We start from the raw sequence: 18,449 nt of genomic DNA, 5'->3' as shown, positions 1-18,449 counted from the left end.
TCAAGAGAAAAGAGATGAGAGATATATAGAGAGAAAGAGAAAATCAATATTTCGTGGTAACACCCCGTAAGTAAACTTCCACGGCGGTGAGATATATTTATATGTTAATAAATCAGAGTATTTTTGGTTACAGATAATAAATAGAGAATAAATAGGAAAGCCTAAACAGTTATATATATTAATCAGGCTCCACTACCTAACACTTATGTGAAGAGTTCCGACTTTTATCAAAAGTCACGTCTTTTATTAAAAGTTGTGACTTTAACGAAGAGTTGCGAACATTTATCGAGAGTTGCAAACATTTATCGAGAGTTGCGACATTTATAAAAACTTGTGACTTTTATAAAAAGTCGTGATTTTAATAAAGAGTTGCGGCTTTATGAAAAATTGTGACTTTTATGAAAGATTGTGAACTTTTCAAAAGGTTGCAACTTTTACAAATAGTTGTAACTTATCTGATAAGACACAATAAACATTTGTTCACACTACCCTTTGTTGACTATAAATATAGAAATTTTCTCTCGTTTTAAAACAACAAAATTTTGATCTTCTTCTACTTTTGCAAAATTAAATATTCGCATACTTTGCTCTTGTTGAGTAACTTAGTGACACAAATGTTTTTGTATCAATAAGTTGATGAATAAAATCGTTCCATCTTAAAGGATGCAATTCTTTAAACCTTTGGTATTGGAGGAGAATAGTTTTCTCAAGGGAACATTGTGCATTCACTAAACTCGATTTTTTTCTTTCTATTTTTACATATCCTGCTATGTTTTTTTACACTCGTTAATTTATACTTATGATATTTTATTGTTGTTTTTGAATACACGTTTTAAACTTTCTTGTTTATATTTCTACAAAGTCATTGTCTCCGATTATATTGAACATATACACATATAGTACGTATATTCATTGTGTAGAAAATAGTTATTGTAATTAGTTCAAAGAATTCATGTTTTGATATTTTATATTAAATTCTATAACTTAAAAGTACTATATATAAGCTGACATTTTTACATAAATATGAAATTTCTCATTTATCAATTGAAGAAATTTATTATGCAAGTTCAAAAGTTATAATTGCTTTCATGCTCAAGCATGATCTCTTTTTTGAATATGTTAACAAATATTTAAATTTTCTTCTAAGACATATATCATAATTGTATAATCTATGCAACTTAAATGTTTTTTTACCACGAAATATCTTGCACATATATTCTTATTTTCCTTTCAATGTTGCTTAAAGAATCAATGGTTTATCATTTCGTGAATAATTCAATCATTAGAGGTTCTTGGGTTATGTGATAATGACAAATAAATAAATTAGTGTTGGAATATTAATGATAATTTTTTAAAAATAATTTTTTCATAATTTTAATTGTATGAATATTAGTAAATAAATATTTTCAAGTTATTATTGTTTATGATCGCGCGAAAGGCGATCATATTACCTAGTTGTATATATAATATGAAATAAAGAGAATAATTTGTAAGTATAATATTATTATTTTTCGTCGTTCAGAAAAACAGTAGTATCTAAATATACACTGCCAATGGGCGGGAGAGTTTTATTCCGCGTGGAGATATTATTGTGTGGGTAAGTAATTGGCATTTTACTAACCTAACCATGGTTAAAATATTATTGTGGGTTTAATACGCACTATTCTTGTTTGTCCCGTTTCTCATATCTCTGCTCTCTTTCTTATATATAAGTATCCATCTGTCAGCCAATTCTATTCCTATTTATAGCACTCAAACCATCAGAAGCGTAGGTTTCTCTCTGCTTCTCCGCTGCTTCACTCATACCTTTGTATACTTTTATATATAAATTATTTAGCAGAGTGAGTGGGAGGGAGAACGGACGGGAGACATCGTCGGAGGTGGGAATCGTTTGTATCAGCTTCTTTTATCGTCATCGGAAAGACTTTGTCAGGTATCATATCTCATTTATACTCGCGATGATTCAGATCTGAGTTGAACTTGCTAGGTTTGGTATTTGACCCCTGATATGTGTTGGTTAACCAGAATGCAGGGTTTTAGATGTTTTATTTTTTTGATTGTCTGGCCTCGATATTGTCGTTATTTTGAAGCTGAACTAGATAGGTTTTGCCTTGAGCTGAAGTTGTTTGGCATTTGAACCCTGTTATGTGTTAATAAATAAAAATTTAGGGTTTTAGATTTTTTTTATCTTTTTGATTGTTTGGCCTCGATGTTCTTGTCCTTTTGAAGTTGAACATGGTAGGTTTGGCCGAGAAGTTGAACTTGTTTGGCATTTGACCGCTGATATGTGTGATAAATAATAATGTAGGGTTTTAGATGGTTTTTAAAAATTGTTTGGCCCCGAAATTGTCATCCTTTGGAAGTTGAACTTGCTATGTTTGCCATTTGACACCTGCTATGTGTTAGTAAACGAGAATGTAGGGGTTTTAGAATGTTTCTTTTATTGTTTGGCCTTGAGTTGAACTTGTTTAGCATTTGACCTCTGCTGTGTGTTAAAAAATTAAAAATGTAGGGGTTTAGTTTTTTAAAATTGTTTGGCCTCGATGTTGTTGTCCTTTTGAAGTTGAACTTGATAGGTTTGACATTTGACCCCTCCTGTGTTTAATAAATAACCATGTAGGGTTTAGATAATTTTTCTTTCGATGTTTGGCCTTGAAATTGTCGTCCTTTTGAAGTTGAACTCGCTAGGTTTGGCATATGACCCCTGCTATGTGTTAATAAACAATAATGTAGGGTTTTAGATTGTTCTTATTTTAAAAATTATTTAGCCTCAATGTTATCGTCCCTTTGAAGTTGAACTTGATAGATCTGGCATTTGATCCCAGCTATGTGTCATTAAATAATAATGTAGAGTTTTAGATGATTTTTTAAGAAAATTGTTTGGCCTCGATGTTGTAGTCCTTTTGAAGTTGAACTTGCTTGGTTTGGCATTTGACCCCATTTACGTGTTAGTAAATGACAATGTAGGTTTTTAGATCGATTTATTTCATTGTTTGGCCTCAATGTTGTGGTTGTTTTGAAGTTGAAGTTACTAGGTTTGGCATTTTGACCCCTGCTACGTGTTTGTGAATGATGATGTAGGGTTTTAGATCATTCTTTTGTTTGTTTTAGGTTTTTGTGACTTTTTTTGTTATTGCTTTGTGTTCCAACAGTTCAAAAGCCTTTGAACTAGTGCAGTGTTGTGAAAAGCGCAGAAAAGAACGCTTAAAGCGCGTTTCAAAGCGAAGCGATACCAGTGCCCTTCTTTCTCCTGAGGCGATGCGATCTGAAAAAGGCGCTCGCTTCAGATAACGTTGCGAGAAGCGACACTAAGGCAAAAGCGCAATAAAGCGCGCTTTTTATAAAAAAGCGACAATTAGTTTTTTTTTATAAAAAATTAGTTAAAAAAATCTGAAATATACAATATAACTTAATTTTTCTTTCATGACTCTTCTTTCGCTTCTTCTCTCTTCACGACCACGACTGAGACTGCGTCTCTCTTCACACATCGACTGCGACTGCATGTAAGTGTTAGCCGATGTTTATTAGTTCATCTCTATGAGTTTCTTTTCTCCTGAAATATACAATCTTCGCCTTTGTTTCATCTCTGTGAGTTTCTTTTCTCTTCAAGAAATGTACGAAGGAGAAAGTCTCACTTATGGTGATGTTTCTGTGGCAAGTGGTGTTGAGGAGAATATTTATAGTTTTAGGGGGAGTACTTTAAGGGGCAAGGAAAGAGGAGTTGGAGGTTCTAGTTCAACTCGAAACCTTGTTGATGAGCCTTCTGATGATGAAGAAGATGATGACCAAGTAGAACCCTTGGTTATGGCACTTGAAGAGTTTGAGGATCTTGTTGAAGAATAGGAGTTTGAGTCTTCGTGATTTAATTATGTTTTTATTTTTGCTTTATATGTTATGACTTATGAGTATTATTGACTATCTATTTTCTTTTAATCTAAGACTATATTACCTCTATTTAGTTATTTTTTTATTTTTATTTTTATACTAATTTCGCTTTTTTTTAAAAAAGCGTGCGCTTTGCTTCACGCTTCTCGCTTCTGTGAAGCAAGCCCTCGTCGCTTTTTTCCGCTTATCGCTTCCCAAAACACTGAACTAGTGCCACTTGCGTGAATATAATGCTTTTGTGCATGTTTGAGTTGAGAGTAGTCCACTTTCGTGTTATTGTAGTCAGTAGCGTATGCAAGATTTTTCAAAAGTGATGTTGACATTTAAAGAAGAGAACGGATTAGATGAAATAATGAAATTTTTTAACCTTAGGGTCTTAAATCTATATTGACTAATCAAGTTAAAAATTGGTTAAATAAATTTAATGTTTACAATTTATGCAAAAGCGGAGAGCTTGGTTGATGGGTTTTGATTTGATCCTTTAACAATTAAGCGCTTCAAATTAAAAGAATCACAGAATCACACGAATTCACTGAGTAGGAGGTTCAAAGTCGGGGAAAATGCAACATAAGTTATGAGCTTAACCAGGGACCATAGAGCACTGTGTGTTATCATTCAATAATATATGTTCACGTACTCTATTTTTTCAGGTTTTATATATATAAGAAATTTTTGATGAATCAGTGTCAGATGACACCCCTTGCCACAAGGTGCATCCAGCCTGTAGTCTCAAGGGAAAACGGCAGTCATGTTAATTTATTCCCATAGATAGTTAGTGTTCCTGCTCTCCGAGTGTTGTGTAATGGCCATCCATTTATTCAGTTTTACGTATTTGACCTCAAGTGTTTTGTTGTCTAGGGGGAGGGTAGCGTAATGGTCAGACCCTTTACCCTACGGTATTATTGGAGGATTGAATCACCATGGTAGCAAGGTCGGAAGGGGTCACAGTTGGTTGTCTGGGTTGGGTTTCTTTGGTTAGTAAGGGGGTTGGTATGCAAAACAATTGTGTGCTGCCTTTTGCTTTTATCAGTATAACTGTGCGAGGGGCACAGTTACTTGTGTTGCTTTGTCTCTGTTAAGAACATATCTACTACTCTTGAAGTAACATGTTCTCTTCCCTTGTGTAGTTCATCTTCTTCTCTCTTTTGCGCAGCCTTATTTAGCTGTTTTGGCTGTAGTACATTTTTAGTACTCCCTCTGTTTCAAAAGGATGACCTAGTTTGACTTGGAACGGAGTTTAATAAAAGAAAGAAGACTTTTAATCTTGTGATTCTAAATTAAAGTTATGTCAAATGTACCAAAATGCCCTTTGATCTTGTGGTCTTAAACATGCCACGTGGAAATTTAAAGTTAAAGTGTTGCAAAAAAAAGAAATGCGTCATTCTTTTTGAAACAGACTAAAAAGAAAATAGGGTCATTTTCTCGAAACTGAGGGAGTTCCATCTTATAAACACTGTCAATCATTCAGGTGATGGAATATAACACATGAAAAATGTGATTCATGGATTTCTTTATAGTATTATTGCTTTGTTTAACTCTTATTCTCATTTCATGCTTTAAAGTCGTTTCGTCTTTTCTGGTGCCAGAGGTAATTGGATACTGAAGCTTGAGATGGCTGCTACTGCAACTGCATCTTCTACTGGTCCACGTTATGCACCAGAGGATCCCACCCTTCCCAAACCTTGGAAAGGCCTAGTTGATGGTAAGACTGGATATCTCTATTTTTGGAATCCAGAGACCAATACTACCCAATACGAGAAGCCTGTTGCTACTCCTCATGTGGGTGCTGCACAACATAAATCCTCTGTATCTGTAAGTTCATCAGTTGAGAGGCCTTCTCAAAGTCAATGTTCTGACCATGGTGACAACAGAGGTACCAATGGTGCCTTGAGCAAACTTTCCTCTGGAGAGGGTATTCAGGTATCTAGTTCTAATTAATACATGTGATTTCAATTTCTTCTCTCTAACTTTCAGTGACTTAGTGATACACAACAGGAGAAATCAGCAAACTTTTGTTTTGAATAGTATCTTGGGTTGTCTATTGTCATTTTGAAAATCACTATTTGAGATTAACTACATGTTCTCTCTGACAGTTCTAAATGCAAATTAGAACCTGCACTATGTATTACTTGGAAAAGATGGTATATATCAGTTTTCTTGATCTTTTGCAACCTTATGTTGTGCATCATATTTCCTATGTAGTAAATGTTCCAGTGGTTTGATATAACAAATAATTTGCAAATAACATATGTTTTGGCGCGTGTATGTTTTAGAGGAGTTTCATCTGTCTTTTTGTGATTGTAGTTATTGTAACAGCACTTAGAGAGGTGGTGTCTGGATTGGCTTTTTAACTCTCTTACAAGTTAAAAGTCAAAAGGCATAAGTTGGTAACCCCAACTTTTGACTCCTTTTTTTTTTTGTACTTTTTAAGCTTTTAAAAAGTGTTTAAAAGAACTTCTGATGTTATCCCAACACCTCCAAAACAAAAAAAATTTCTTTAAAGCCAAAAACCACTAAATTAAGTCAATCCAAACACCCCAAGTTTGAACCTCAAGTGGGTGTTTGGATTGACCTATTTTTTGTGACTTTTGGCTTTTAAGTTTTTTTTTTTAGTTTGGAAGTGTTAGGGTAAACTTTAAAAGTGCTAGAATTTAAATGTATGGAAAAAGCTAACCCAACTTATAGGTTTTGGCTTATAAGTCATTTTAGAAAACCCATCCAAACACCCCCTTAGACTCTTTCCACAATTATTTCCTGATTAATATCCAAATTATACTTACTCTACCAGTGGATTTCTTTTGGTCTAAGTAGATTTTTTCTTTCACCTTTAAATAGTTTCCTAAATTGTCTTCCGTATTTTTGCTAAAACATGTTTCCCCCCATCATTCTTGTAGACTGCAAGAGCAAATGAGCTTTCCCGCGATGAAACATCTGCGCCTAAAGGTTATAGTGCTTCAGCTGCCGCGAGTGACATATCTCCAGATGCCTATCGCCGTCAGCATGAAATTTCTGTCTCAGTAAGCATCTGTTGTACCTTTTCAATCAAATAGAATCATTTGTTATTGGTCATTTTCGTTCTCGATTAGTGCCATATTATTTGTGTATGATTCTACTAAATATGTCTTTTTCATTTTGTCGAAAATCGATTATGACCATGAGTAGTGCATGACATAAAGTTTATGTGAATAACAAACTTTTTGTGGAGATTCTCTCAGCGAACACTGCTATGTGCAGGGTAATAGAAAGTTAAAGGGCAGTTATTATGTCTTTGGTGACAGTAGTGAGGAATCTTTTTTGTAGTCAGGGTAATCCTTAGTTTGATGAAACACTATTATTTTTTAAAAAGAATTGTAAACAAGTAATGCAACTCAGACTGTTTTTTTTTTGGGTTCATCTAGAAGATGCAGTGTATTTTGGTGTCTTTGGTCTGTGATAATTATTGTGAATACAATTTGACCCGTAAATTTAACTTAAGATGTGCACACAGATCGTAGCACTGAGTGTGTCATCTCCTATGTGAAACTGATGATAACTTCATTACACTACTCATGTTGCTCATGGAAAACATGTGAATTAATTTCTTTGCATCTGCCTAGGATCCATCCTTCCGTGCAGACAAGCCTAAAAAGGCATGTCTGTCATACTCATGTTTTTTTCTTTTGATAATGAATACTCACGTCTATATTATGTTCTATTGTTCCAGGGAGGTGATGTGCCCCCACCTTTCACATCGTTTGAAGCTACTGGGTTTCCTTCAGAGATTTTGAGGGAGGTATTACTGTAGTCCGTTATTTTGTTTTAATCTCTTTTGGAACATCTGTAGCGAAGAGTTTACTTATTCATAAAGGGTCAAGTGTTCTTCTGTTAATTTCAATGGCTGCTGGAGGTCCATTGCAGTACTCATACAATTTTTCCCTCTGTACCTTGACGCAGATGCGATATTTGCTCCAGTGTGGAGCTAAATGTCGTACGCTGTGCAACCCTCTTTTTGGTCTTCCTTGTATTTGGAATTCCCTTATTTGGTGGACCAAATTTTGAAGGGCTTTCTGAATCATCCTTGTTCATGGCTGGGACTGCTGTTGGTGGTGTTAGTCTGCCACATGGTTTGACATGAAGAAGAGGCTTCCTCCTGCTCTTGCTTGCATATGCAAGTGTTGGCTGCCTGCGTAAGGGGGATATGCTTCTTCTTGTGTTAGCCACTTAAAAAAAACGTAGAAATAATCTAGGTGTAACTTCTTAGCTTGTATAATTGCTGACAGAGGTTTTCCAACTTTTACATTTCCAGATACATCAAGCTGGGTTTCCTGCTCCTTCCCCAATACAGGCACAGTCCTGGCCCATTGCACTTCAGGGCCGTGACATAGTAGCTGTTGCAAAGACTGGGTCTGGAAAAACTCTAGGTTTCTTGCTTCCTGGCTTTATTCTTCTAAAGCAACGTCGGAGTAATCCTCAATCAGGCCCTACTATTTTGGTTCTCTCGCCAACAAGAGAATTAGCCACACAGATACAAGATGAAGCTGTGAAGTTTGGTAGATCTTCAAAGATTTCTTGCACGGTATGAATTGTTATTTGACTATGTTTTGTAAAAAGTTTGATTCCAGAAGTAGATTTATCTTTTGATTTCCAATTACTGATGCAGGGCTAACTAATGGTTTAATTGTAAAAACCAAAAGTTAGCTTGGTCTGTCACATTTTTTTGCTATACTCCTTTACCATAATTTTCCTGTTAAGTCTGATTCTAAAGATCTCATCTTTTCGAATAGTTGTCTGGCCAAAAGTGAAACTTAGAGGGTAATCATTGTGTTTCTCATTTTGTGGTATCAAACACATATCTGCTTAATCCTATGCAATCTCTTTAAACGGTTATATGCTTCTTTTTCGTCAAACATAATTTTTGTTAACGTAAATAACCATGCACGAAGATAATGTTGTGCACTATTACGAAAAGGGGAAGGCCCCATTTACATTACTTGACAAAAAAACGAATGATTTTATTAAAACCTTTACAGAAGTATACTATTTTACACCTTCCCGTAGAACAATCAACAAATGTTGACATGCTAATGTTCAGGTCAGATGAACCAAGTGAATGTGTGTTTTAATTTTTTTGAAAATTGGCAATGCTGTATGGTTTTTGGTTAGTGTCTATATAGAGGGGGGACCCAACAGGCCCTCTGCTTTGACAATTTTCTTGAGAATTGACAATGCTGTATGTTTTTTGGTTAGTGTTTATATGGAGGCGCCCCAAAAGGCCCTCAGCTACGAGATCTGGATAGGGGAGTTGATATTGTTGTTGCTACCCCTGGTCGATTGAATGATATTTTGGAGATGAGAAGAGTTAGGCTGGATCAAGTTTCTTACTTGGTGTTAGATGAAGCGGATCGTATGCTGGACATGGGATTCGAACCTCAGATAAGGAAGATTGTGAAGGAGGTGCCTACGCGACGGCAGACACTGATGTACACAGCAACATGGCCTAAGGAGGTCCGTAGAATTGCAGCTGATCTATTGGTTAATCCAGTTCAGGTTAACATTGGGAATGTTGATGAGCTTGTTGCGAACAAGTCTATTACACAGGTGCATTTCTGTTCTGTTCTCTTTTCTTGGACCGTGCTCATTAAAAATGCCTAAGAGTCTCTCTCTCCTCTAAATTGGATTAGAGGACTGAGATGTCATGGTAGAATGTGCGTCCCTTATTATCCCTGAGCACCAAGGGAGAACCTGTACTTGACATAATGAGGTTACATCATGTTTAATTAATTGTCATGTGCAGTACATTGAAGTCTTGTCATATATGGATAAACAAAAGCGTCTAGACCAGATCTTGAGATCCCAAGAGCCTGGATCAAAAATCATTATCTTCTGTTCAACTAAGAAAATGTGTGACCAACTTGCTCGCAATCTTACACACCCATTTGGAGCTGCTGCTATTCATGGTGATAAATCTCAGGGTGAGAGGGATCATGTACTGAGCCAGTTCCGCACTGGCAAGTCCCCCGTTCTTGTTGCAACTGATGTTGCTGCTCGGGGCTTGGATGTCAAAGATATCAGGTTGGTGGAACTAAGAATCTTATAGTGTGCTTGATTATTTGTGGGTCACGTTTAATTCTCTTTTAATGGCTAACTGAATTAAAGAATATATATGCCTTCAACTTTTTATGGAGCGAGCATTTGGACCGACATATATTCCTTGCATGCTCTTCCCATGTTATTTCCCGTTAATCGATGGGGTGCAAACAGGCGTGTGGGGGTGGAGTTGTGTTTCTGATTTTGTTTTGGGTACCATTTGGTGATTTTGGGAGAGTGTAGGCCAAAAGTTACAACTTTGTACCTTTCATGTGTGATGTCATGATTTAGTTTGCAATGTAGATGGATGAGTAAAGTTCACATGGTATCCTTTCAATAAGATCTACTCTCCTAAGCTCCTTTCTTTTTCCATTTAGCTTTTATTGTTTGTTTGGGTTTGTAACTATGTGACCACTGAAAGTGGAAGAGCTATTTGATGAGACTTCATCAGATGATTGTACAAGAAGGAACTAGATAGATTAGAGAGAAAAAAAGAACAGATAAGAAAAAATGATAAATAAATAAAGGAATTTTGGGTTAGGTTAGCATCCGAGTTTGGGGCGGTATGGCATGGTTTGACATCATGCTGGAATTTTGTGGTTTTGACATTTGAAATATGCTCGAGCAGAGGTACCTCCAGAAACATTTTCTCTACCTTCATAAGGTAGAGGTAAGGTCTATGTACACTCTACCCACCCATCCCCTACCAGACCCCATGTGGGATTTCACTGGGTTATGTTATTGTACAATTAAAATATTTATGCATTCTTATAAATACTCTTTAAAGAGTAGTTTCTCCTAATATTTTTGGTAGTGGGATTTCTCTTCTATATAAGTTAAACAATTGATGAAACATTTGTGGCAGGGTGGTGGTCAACTATGATTTTCCAACTGGTATAGAGGACTATGTCCACAGAATAGGAAGAACTGGTCGGGCTGGTGCGACTGGTGAGGCCTACACATTTTTTGTTGACCAGGATGCTAAACATGCTTCAGATCTTATTAAAGTTTTAGAAGGAGCAAATCAGCAAGTGCCTACTGAACTACGTGATATGGCTTCTCGAGGAGGTGGTATGGGGAGGGCTAGGCGTCAATGGGATTCTGGCTCAGGTGGACGGGAAGGAGGACATGGGGGACGTTATGATGCTGGCTACGGTGGACGAGATGGAGCAAGGGGTGGTTGGGAAGCCCCTTCATCAGAAAGAAGTGGACGTGTTTATGACTCGGATTCACGTGACAGGTTAGCTGTGTATCAATTGTATGTGGATATCTTATTTTCCTTTTTTTTTCCATGTTCTGACTAATTGGTTGTGATTTGTTTAGAGATAGACATGGTCATGGCTCTGATGCTCCAGCTAGTTTCCATGGTCGAAGCTTCCATGAAACTATGATGCAGGGTTCACAGAGACGTGATAGAAGTAGGAGCAGAAGCCCTAATAGAGGTTCTGGATGGGGTGACAGAAAAGGCAGGGAGCGAAGTCGTAGCCGTAGTGCTGAAAGATCTGAGCGGACTCGTATTCAAGTTCCAGTAGGTGGCAGTTTCCATGAAGCCATGATGGGCTTCACTAGATCATCAGCTGGTGATTCCCGAAAGGACTGGGAAAAAGAAAGATCCCAAGGTGATGGGAAATCTGGCGATGGACCCCGTGCTAACAATTGGGAGGAGTAAGAAGGTAAAGGAGAGCCTGTGTTGATTTTTGATGTGTTGTAGGAAATGCTGGAAGAAAAAGGGGTCATTTTTGTTAAACTTTAACCACTACATGTTTTGGCAAACAGTGTTCTCGGATAGAAGAAGCTTTTAGCGTATTACTGGAAATAGATAGCTGAAAATCTGCAAATGGGAAGTTTTTGACGGATGTAAATGTAAAGTATTTTACCGTCAAACTTTGTTTAATGGAATCAGCCCACTTCTAAGTGTTGAGCAAATTTCTCTAGTTAATGCATTACTTTTACTCCTTCCATGTAGGGAAAGCAGAATTTACTCCTCCCCCGGAGGTATACAGGTTTTCTATAAAACTATTCACTATTAGTATGGAAGGGATAACTCAAGTCAAAGTATTCATGAAGAACGCAAATAAATAGTAGATTAATGGTTTTCATATTAAGACCTTGGTATTATTGTATGAACAAAGGACTGATCGACAATGATCAAACGATAAAAAAGAAGAAGAGAGGATTGAAATTATATTCCTATATGAAAGGGTTTCCTGTTTTAATACATGATTTTCCGCCAGATCAGAATAATTCAGTTTCAGTCATAGGCCTTAGTAGTTGATTTTGGTATTGCACTAATGTATAAATTACACATCTTGAAATGCAATAACGATTGCTTTAAATATCTTCTTCCATCTTTTGCCATCCTTCCATTATTGACAGGGATTCTCAAACTACTTGCTAGTTCCTGACCTAATCTTCCTATAACTCGAACCCAATCCACGAGTTCCTGTTTTTGGTTAACCTTTTCTTTACAGGGCATTATGACTACAGGATTTGACAACTTTCTTCACTTGTCACGCATCTTTTGGCTTCCCCCGTAATCTCTTTACTCTTGAATAAAGAAAGACTCCAGCTAGAGCCATAGCAGTCCCTGAATATATTGAACAGTGTCACAAGCTAGATAATTACTGATAGATAGATTCACTCAACCAATCAATAGAGATGTTAAGAAACTGATATACTTGATTCCAAAAAAAAAAAAGTAGTAAGTAGAGAATCAATATTTACCAAGGGAGTTAATTGGTGAAACGGGTGTTTGGAAGAAGATGACTGAGGATACAATGACTACCACTCTCTTCAGACAATTACCAACTGCATGTGTCACTGGTGATACCATCTGTAGTATCATGTATGAAACCTTTCCACAAAGAAAAAGATCAAGTAAGAATGAAACGTGGATTTAACGTATTTAAATTTGACGGGTTCAACTTTTAAGGTTATTGGCACTATATTCATTTTACAATTACGGGGTACAGTTTTTAATTTTTAGAAATTATCATGTTTTTTCACACATATAGCTGTGCTCCGAGTTGGAAATACTCAGTTCAGTTGAACATATTGCAAAAAGGCTGGCATCGGCTTCTAGTCAGAATAATGATGCTTAGTGATATAGTTTTCACTTTTCAGGAGGCTCTAAAGCAAACAGAACCAAAGTTAACAGAGCAGATTATCATGTAAATTTACAGGATACTAACCTGTTGGTAACTGTGCAAGCAGAATCCAGCTAAAAGAAGTCTCACACAAAGCTCTCTGACATGTAAACCTTGACTTGCCTAGATTGATACGGAAAACAAATCACATTGTAGTAAAAGTAGAAGATAAAAATCACTTCAAACATGGCTGGAAGTTAATATATACTACTTACAGCAGTATATTGTAGATAGGATGGAGTAAGCTTGATCCCTTCCATCAAAATGGCAGCAGGTACCAAAAGGATGAATGAAATGATTGTGATCATAGAGAACAAATTGATATTGTCCAATGCCTCCTATTAGACCATCTTTGACAGTTAATGGTTTCACAAGACAAAATTTGCATCTTCACCAAATATGATAAATTAAAAACTAAAAAAGGTAGCCCGGTGCATAAATCATCTTGCTTTCACCAGGGTCTGGAGAAGGGCCACACCCCAAGGCTACGACTGTTTTTTTAATATAAGAAGTAAGATAGCTGAATTTGAATACCTATGATGTTAGAATAATTGAGTATTTATTTTCCTAGCATCTGAATGTTTAGTGTCTATACCTCCTCTTTAACCATGAATTTTTTGCTAAATACATTACGCGATTGGTTAGTCAGATTGGAAGCCATTGCACTGCCAAAGCCTATCCTGTTCCAAAGACAGAGAGTTCAGAATCAATGTATAACTGCTATTAAGACCCCACAGTAACAACAATAACTGTGCAAAACTATTAACAGGAGTAGATAGTGCGACAGTTAGGAAATTGCAGTCTTCTAATAAGAACTTGTCAATCCATAAATATACCATGAAGTTACAGAGGTTGTACACCTGTAAACCGCCCCCTACAGCAAAATAGGCACAAGGAGAGAGCAATATATAGACCGGTCTAACCTACAGAAACAAAACGATAAAATTTACAAAGTTAGGGAGGGACATACCAATTAAAAGAGGCCTCTGTCATTGATGCTAATGCTACTCCACCAACAACGGGAACCAGAGAAGATACAATCCAAGGAGATGGCCGCTACGTGGATCACAACAAGCTCATCATTATATATGCTAAATAAGCTGAATTTCTAGTGTAATACTCAAAGGGATAAGAATCAGATCGTCAGAATCAAAGATACATGAGGCTGTTCTCCATAAAGTTATGCTACGCGGTTATAGCTTATATCACGCGTTTAGTAAACAAGTAAAGTGCTTTCAAGCCAAATCAACTGAATGTTATATATCATGAAGAGGTAACATTGTAAAAATTTTATACCTCTGCAAGAAACAGCGCGGAAAGAAGCACGGTGAAGAATGGTTCCATTGCTTTGATTGTGTGAGTAAACGAAACGGCTACTCTCCCAAGACTGATGTTCGTTAGAACATTACCCAATGTGTGAATTGCAGCTAGTGCGAATATTGCTTTAAACTGGAAATTCAATATATAAATCAAAACAAAGAAAGTTAGTCATACTGAAAACAAAATTCTCATATATGAAAAATGGATGGTTTTACGTGTTTTTGATATGACTGGATGTCATTTTCTGTGTAAAATATATATATATTAAAAAATTAATAATGATATTGACATATCGAGTGTGTTTTGATGAATTTTGGCGTGGTAAAGTTCAATAGACGTCGAAGCAAGTATCATGAAGTTAAAAAGTATTAAAAAGAGTAGCTCCCGTACGCAAATAATGATTTAGTTTAACTTGACACGAGATTTTTTTAAAAAAAATAAATAAAGATATTTAAATCTATGCTCCCAAATTAAAGTTATATCTAATATACAAAATTATTCTTTAATCTCGTAGCCTAATCATCTCAGGTGAAAAGATGAAATTAAAATGTAACAAAAAAAATTATTTTTTTTATTGAAACGGAGGGAGTAAAGTTTTTCTCACGAAATAAATTCTCTGTTAACAAAATACCAGAAAATACAACAACAGCAGCCATGTGTGTAATCGGTCTGGGGAGAGTAGGATCAAAGATGTATGCACAATAACAGCAATCAAAGCAGGATAGAAAGGAAAATACTGAATTTTCAAAATAACAATAAAAATAAAACACATGAAGAAGCGGAGAGGAGAAAGAGTAACTTGAGATTTACTGATTTTTGGTATCGGATGAAGACGAAATCCCCACATAAAGAGTATTAACAAAGTCCCACAGCCAAATTGTGAGGCCGTAACAGTCGCCGGAAATGGAAAAACCTTGAGTACCTGTTTGTTGTAAATATTATAACAAATATTCAAAAGGTACCAAATTCCAAACATCGCGCCCAGTTGAAGCGTCTGTATCACTTCCTTGGGTTTCACAACCTCAGATTCACCTGCATTTTCTGCTACAGCCCTCACTTTGAACAGATCCAGTCTACATGAACTTTTCGCCAGAATAGCAACACTAGTTTTTCGAATCGAACAACTTTTTGGCTTGTGCAAAGCATAATGCTGAAGAGCTGAGTTGAACTTATTACTACTGGTAATGAAGATTTTATTGGAAGGTTTTTGAGGCTTTAGAAATGGTGTGGGAAGAGACATGTAAAATGTAGAGGTTCCCATGGTTTATGGTTGAGAGCTAAATCTATTTCGTATCAGCTTATATCGACATTGATGGTTGACATTCTTCCATTGAAATTTCAATTATACATCTATATGTTGGCAACAGATAAAAAATGAATATTGCACAACTTTAGCAGGGAGGAGAAACAACCATTACTATTTATATTATTATTATATGCATTCCCTCTCATTTTATATATGTGGACTGTTTGGCAGGATGAAGATGTTCTTTATTGGAAAATAATTGAATTTTTTTACTTCATCATTTCATATTAATTCTATATTTGTCATTTCTTTTAATTGAAATTTTTGAGGGGTTGAAATATTACCCATATTTGTCTTTTCCTTTAATGGAATTTGATATTTTTAGTAGGTAAATTATACTATTTAAAAAATTATTATTTTATGATTTTACTACCGATAAAATAAAATTATATCCTTTAATGTTTTTTTGATGAGAAAAGACATAAATTGACATCGTTGTTCCGATTTTTTAAAAAGACATTTAAACTATGCAAATGTACTGTTATCCCCTTAAATAATTCTGAACTAATATTATTATATTATTTTTTGTCCACCTGACATGGAGACTTTATGCATTCTCTTAAAGAGCGTGAAGAAACTAAAAGACGAATATAATTTTATTTTTGCAATTATTTTGTTGTAAAATATATTTTCTTGTTTTTCTTATTATTTTAACTTTTTCTCCTTATTAATTTTCTCTTTTTCTTCTTTCTTCTTCAAAAATTCATTGTCATTTTCATGGTAACTTTTCAATTTCAATTTCATTTTTTATTGCAATTCCACCTCTCTTTTTTACTACTAATAGTTTAACTCTTTTCAACTTTAAAATTATATCTAAATATTTTATTACATTTCGAACAATTTGATAACCCACTAGATTTCAAGATGATTAGTAGGTATTATTTATTTTTTAAAATTCAAATTTCACTTAAATTTTTTCAATTTTCGGAGAATTCTGATTCTTACAAAATTATCATTTCTAGTTTTGAAGTTGTATGAAATGAGATAAATTAATTGATGATACCTTCATAATTTTAATTTTCTTAAAAAAATAATTAGTTTTGTTATTAATATCACAAATACTAAAAAATAGTATAATTTTGAAAGAAGAGAATTTGATCGAATAAGAAGAAGAAGAAAATTGGAGGGGCTCAACTTGACGTAGGGGTGGGGTGAGGTGAGGGTGGGAGGTGAAAAAGAAGAAGAAAAAAAGAAAATGAAGGGAGGAATAGCTTGAAAGTAGGAGCGAAAGATGAAGAATTTAAAGTAAAATTAAAATTAAAGCAATAAAATTAAAATAAGTCAAAAAGTATGAGAGAAATAAATAAAACTTAAAATTAATAAATAAATAAATAAATAAATATATATATATATATATATATATATTTCAAATTCAGTTAACACGTATCACACAATGATTGGTGTGTGATAATCATTTGCTATTTAAAATCTGGTATTGATAAAAAAATGATGTAATAATATATTATCGGAATTGTTTAAGGGGGTAATAGGACGCCCGCATAGTTGAGGTGTCTTTTTAAAAATTCGGGACAATTTCAGATGTCACTTTATATCTTTTTCTCTTTCTTAATAGGTGTGCATTGCTTAAAATTCTAATATGAAATAAAGAGAATGATTTATAATAATTAATTTCGAAATATTATTTTGAGAGTATTAATATGGGAATTTAATAAAATATTATATGAGCAGGATGATGTAGAGAGTAGGGTTTCGAGGATAATTATCTTAACCCCTAGGTCAATAAAGTCATTGCTTGGGACACCTTATATTTTGGAGCCTTCATTTTTACAAAATAATTACTTGTATATTTTTTTAAAAAATATATAGAAAATAAAACAGAAATAGATAGAAGATGGCCAAAGTTCTCTCTTCATTTTCTCCTGGTTGGCCCTTAAATATCTTACACTGTTACCCATGTCCCCCCTTCATAATATAAGGGACCAGATCTTCTTGGTTAAGCCTAACCCAATTATTGGGTTATGTTTTTCTTTGTTCAAGTTTAGATGTATCATTTTAATTTCGAGATTTAAGCTTTTAAAATTTAATAATGAATTTGAATATAAAAAATTAAAAATAAAACTATAAAAAATATTGAATTGTGGTAATTAATAATTTTAAAAAAAAAATAATTGACACTCAAAATTTCTATACATATATTAATTAAAACGAAAATAGTGTACACGGAGTAGTGGCGTGTGGGGATTCATGACATTGAAGAGTAATTATTTGCATGGTCAGAAATGTTTGAGCTGACCTGCATTGATGTGGCAGGAAAAGTAGCCTCTGCCACATTTGTACAAAGTTTATTGGCCTTCCCTTTCAACATTTTGTATAAAGTTCATTTGGCATTTGACATTTCGTATTTGATTGGGAACTACATGCTAAATCAGCTTAACTAACAATACTTATTATACATCTTCTCTAAAAGTTTAACTCAACAAAGTCTAAAGAATATTTTAAATTTTAGATATATGATCTCAATCTCTATTTATTAAATTTTACTGAATATATTATTATTATTATAAAATTTATGTAATATATCACGTAGGATATTGAGTATTAAGAAATACAAAATAAAAAAAGATATATTTTTTCTAAAAATAAAGTAAAAACAAAAAAACTTAATGACATTTTTCATCGATGGGGTGCTTATGTTGACAGGTAAAAGAACTCACGTGTGAATTAAGGGAGTGGAAGATATGTGGTGTTCTATTCACGTGGCTTTT

At 34.6% G+C, this 18,449-nt stretch overlaps 2 protein-coding genes across 2 annotated transcripts; one reads left to right on the top strand and one right to left on the bottom strand.

The window, feature by feature from the left end:
* The first annotated feature begins 1,668 nt into the window (after positions 1-1,668).
* On the top strand, positions 1,669-11,877 carry LOC101254752 (ATP-dependent RNA helicase-like protein DB10). The gene is made up of 9 exons (XM_004232261.5): positions 1,669-1,933; positions 5,472-5,805; positions 6,780-6,902; positions 7,589-7,657; positions 8,171-8,440; positions 9,112-9,462; positions 9,659-9,936; positions 10,817-11,191; positions 11,275-11,877. Exons 2-9 carry the CDS (start codon positions 5,497-5,499, stop codon positions 11,618-11,620), a joined length of 2,121 nt encoding a protein of 706 aa, XP_004232309.1. The 5' UTR covers positions 1,669-1,933; positions 5,472-5,496; the 3' UTR covers positions 11,621-11,877.
* A 230-nt stretch (positions 11,878-12,107) lies between these two features.
* On the bottom strand, positions 12,108-15,949 carry LOC101255257 (phosphoenolpyruvate/phosphate translocator 2, chloroplastic). Its single transcript, XM_004232263.5, has 8 exons — positions 15,217-15,949; positions 14,394-14,546; positions 14,068-14,153; positions 13,693-13,777; positions 13,313-13,435; positions 13,143-13,220; positions 12,676-12,805; positions 12,108-12,538 (listed from the first exon to the last, which is right to left on the bottom strand). The coding sequence occupies exons 1-8, from the start codon at positions 15,676-15,678 to the stop codon at positions 12,462-12,464; spliced, it is 1,194 nt and encodes a 397-aa protein (XP_004232311.1). The 5' UTR covers positions 15,679-15,949; the 3' UTR covers positions 12,108-12,461.
* Between the last annotated feature and the right edge of the window lie 2,500 nt (positions 15,950-18,449).

This window comes from Solanum lycopersicum, chromosome 2 (assembly GCF_036512215.1).
Source record: "Solanum lycopersicum chromosome 2, SLM_r2.1".
Taxonomy (NCBI): Eukaryota; Viridiplantae; Streptophyta; class Magnoliopsida; order Solanales; family Solanaceae; genus Solanum; species Solanum lycopersicum.
The sequence above is the reverse complement of the archived record's forward strand: the minus strand, read 5'-3'. Positions and strand labels throughout refer to the sequence as shown.

Excerpts from the sequence above, each read along its gene's own strand:
- LOC101254752 (XM_004232261.5), top strand. The coding sequence starts at position 5,497 with ATGGCTGCTACTGCAACTGCATCTTCTACTGGTCCACGTTATGCACCA. Across the intron at positions 5,806-6,779 it reads CCTCTGGAGAGGGTATTCAG|ACTGCAAGAGCAAATGAGCT; the intron begins GTATCTAGTTCT and ends TCATTCTTGTAG. Across the intron at positions 9,937-10,816 it reads TTGGATGTCAAAGATATCAG|GGTGGTGGTCAACTATGATT; the intron begins GTTGGTGGAACT and ends CATTTGTGGCAG.
- LOC101255257 (XM_004232263.5), bottom strand. The coding sequence starts at position 15,678 with ATGGGAACCTCTACATTTTACATGTCTCTTCCCACACCATTTCTAAAG. Across the intron at positions 12,806-13,142 it reads GCTTGCACAGTTACCAACAG|GTTTCATACATGATACTACA; the intron begins GTTAGTATCCTG and ends CTTTGTGGAAAG. Across the intron at positions 12,539-12,675 it reads TTCACCAATTAACTCCCTTG|GGACTGCTATGGCTCTAGCT; the intron begins GTAAATATTGAT and ends CAATATATTCAG.